Source organism: Nelumbo nucifera, chromosome 5, assembly GCF_055504915.1.
Source record: "Nelumbo nucifera cultivar China Antique chromosome 5, China Antique-T2T, whole genome shotgun sequence".
NCBI classification, from domain to species: Eukaryota; Viridiplantae; Streptophyta; class Magnoliopsida; order Proteales; family Nelumbonaceae; genus Nelumbo; species Nelumbo nucifera.
In genome coordinates, this window is record NC_142653.1 from 52,432,774 (window position 1) to 52,435,422 (window position 2,649).

A 2,649-nucleotide genomic window follows, 5' to 3' on the forward strand; every position below is an offset into this window, starting at 1 on the left:
TTGTGTTCTTGTGTGCTTGTTCTTTGGTTTAAGCTCTACTAAATTGTTTCCTAACAGATTCACACAAAGAGGGAGAAAAATATTATTTCCGCTGGTTTTGGAAGTTGATTATAATTTGCTTGATTTCGTGATTCTCCCAACATAAACCAAGCTTTTAGTCACACTTGAGCCTGATAAAGCTTGGCTCATGATAAAGCATGGCTCATGAGACTCGCAAGCCTACTCGAACTATATATAAACTAGTTTTATAATTATTAATTTTTTATATATGATTTTTTTTTAATTGGGTAAAATACAAAAACCTCTTCTCAAATTTCCAACAATCATAAAACCTCTCCTATAGTTTCATTTTAACAAATACCTCCCCTAAACTTTTGAGAAACTCAACAAAAACTTCCCTTCCATCACTGTCCCAAACGTAAAACATTAGATTGATGGACCGGTTTTTTTCCAAATATCCATTCTACCCTTTTATAAATTATTTTACATACAAAATTACTGAAATAATCTCATTTTAACTCAACAGAAAAACATATTTCAGTAATTTTGTATGTAAAATTGCTGAATGATCGTTACAAGAAGTTTTGTTGAGCTAAAATGGGGTTATTTCAGTAATTTTGTATGTAAAATAATTTATAAAAGCGTAAAATGGGTATTTGAAAAAAAACTGATGCATCAATCTAACATTTTTCAGTGACGGAAGGGAGGTTTTTGTTGAGTTTCTCAAAAATTCAGAAGAGGTATTTCTTAAAATGAAACTATAAGGGATGTTTTTATGATTGTCAGAAAGTTCAGGGGAGGTTTTTGTATTTTACCCTTTTTATTTTTAGAGGAAGTTTGGCTCACAGTAGATATTCAGCTTGGCTCAATCCAGCCCTAGTTCATTTACTAGAAAACCAAAACTCAAACCTTCAACACATGCATTTGCTCATAAACTACTACCCATATAAGAAGTCCAAAAAGAAATTAGGCATAAAGAAAGATCATACATTTCGAATGGCCCCTTCCTTTTCCATGTCCAGCGCAATAATGTCTCGAGCTGTGAGGCTTTTATTGTTCTTGGCTGTTATGTCCACTTCACCTTCTTGTAAAATATCAATTATAATCCAAAAGAAGAAGTTGATGGCGGCCAAATGGAAAGGTGTGTTCCCGTCTTTATCCACTTGGTTTACAAGACTCCCACTATAGCGCTTACAGAGATACCTAACAACTTCCGGTTGATACTCTATCACAGCAACATGAAGAACATTTTGGCCATTTGCTATTGGCCAAATCAACACAATCTGGGCAAAATTCAAGGATCATTTGAATTATCTCTAGATTCCCATTAATGGTTGCTTTGTGGAGAGGCGAGTGACCTTCATCATCCACTTGATATGCAATGGAAGAGTCTATTTTTAATAATAGTTGCACCGTGTCTAAATCACCCAGTAAGGCTGCATGATGAAGAGGATTCTTCTTGGTTCCGTCTTGCTTGTGGATGAGTTCTGGCCTTCCTTTCATTATTGCTCTTATATTTCCTAAATTAAACATGGCGAAGTGAATGGAAGAACCAACATTGTGGCCTCAACTCAGTTTTTTTTTTTTGTTGTTGTTGGAACTTGTAAAAATCAGAAAGCAAAAGCAGATTTACCTGAATGCCCGGCAATCACAGCAGCGTGTAAGGCCGTTAGATCATTAGGTCCCTCACAACTTGGAGAAAAACTAGTTGATGATGATAAGGCATCACTGATGATTTGCTCCGACCCTCTGTGTGTGGCCAGCAGATACAGTAGAGACTCCCCTTTATCATTTGCAGACCACGCTCGAGGACCCACAGTTCTCAACAAATGCTCTACAAAGGAAATGCGGTCTTCTGACCTTCCGCTTCCAAGGTCTGGATGAGAAAATGTTTGCTGATGACCATCATCATCTTCAACCATTGTGGAATTCGTTGTATGAAAGCGTCCAGCCTTTATAGCTACATGTAGTGGGGTGTCACCGTTGGAGTTTCTCATGGTTACCAGCGACGGACAACGATTATAGAGTTCTCGGGCGAAACCTATGTGTCCATGTCTCATGGCAATGTGAAATGCTGTGTTCTTCAAGGGAGTTACTTGCTTCCAGTTGAAAGAGTCATCCCTGAATCGACGTTCTCCGAGGGAATTAGTGTTACCCTCTACTGCAGCTTTTAGCAGTATAGGATCCATGGCCTCTAGATCTGCTCCTTACATCGATCGACGCTCTCTCTCTCTCTCTCTCTCTCTCTGTATATACATACATATCTGCCTTTTTTCTTTCTTTTTGCAAAATAGTCTGCCTCATGACTGACATCATATTCTGCCTCGTGAGCTGACATCAGCTAATGTCCAATAACCGCATTACATTTATCTTCATGTGCCATCACATGCTACTTTAATGCGTCGTCTAAATCTTCTGTTTGGCAATGGCGTCGTGTCAGTGAATATATGAAACCTACCATTGCCAAGGGAGCGGTACTAACAAATGCTCACAACGTTGTTTCAATTAGCCATGAGGGTCGCACATGACATCATGAACATCTCCCTCCCCATGAATAATAAAGGGAAATTGTTTCTAATGTGCAGCAGCAATGGTATGAAGTGACAATGTTGGAAACGTTGGTGGAGCTAGGAATTTTTTAAGAGGGGG

At 38.4% G+C, this 2,649-nt stretch overlaps 1 protein-coding gene across 1 annotated transcript; it reads right to left on the reverse strand.

The window, feature by feature from the left end:
- Nucleotides 1-870: 870 nt before the first annotated feature.
- LOC104596877 (uncharacterized) lies at nt 871-2,234 on the reverse strand. The gene is made up of 2 exons (XM_088887012.1): nt 1,634-2,234; nt 871-1,520 (listed from the first exon to the last, which is right to left on the reverse strand). Exons 1-2 carry the CDS (start codon nt 2,187-2,189, stop codon nt 1,204-1,206), a joined length of 873 nt encoding a protein of 290 aa, XP_088743138.1. The 5' UTR covers nt 2,190-2,234; the 3' UTR covers nt 871-1,203.
- Between the last annotated feature and the right edge of the window lie 415 nt (nt 2,235-2,649).

What these genes read in the sequence shown, in the direction of transcription:
- LOC104596877 (XM_088887012.1), bottom strand. Translation starts at nt 2,189, where the DNA reads ATGGATCCTATACTGCTAAAAGCTGCAGTAGAGGGTAACACTAATTCC. An exon ending in TGTGATTGCCGGGCATTCAG is followed by an intron (nt 1,521 to 1,633) that starts GTAAATCTGCTT and finishes TGTTTAATTTAG; the next exon opens with GAAATATAAGAGCAATAATG.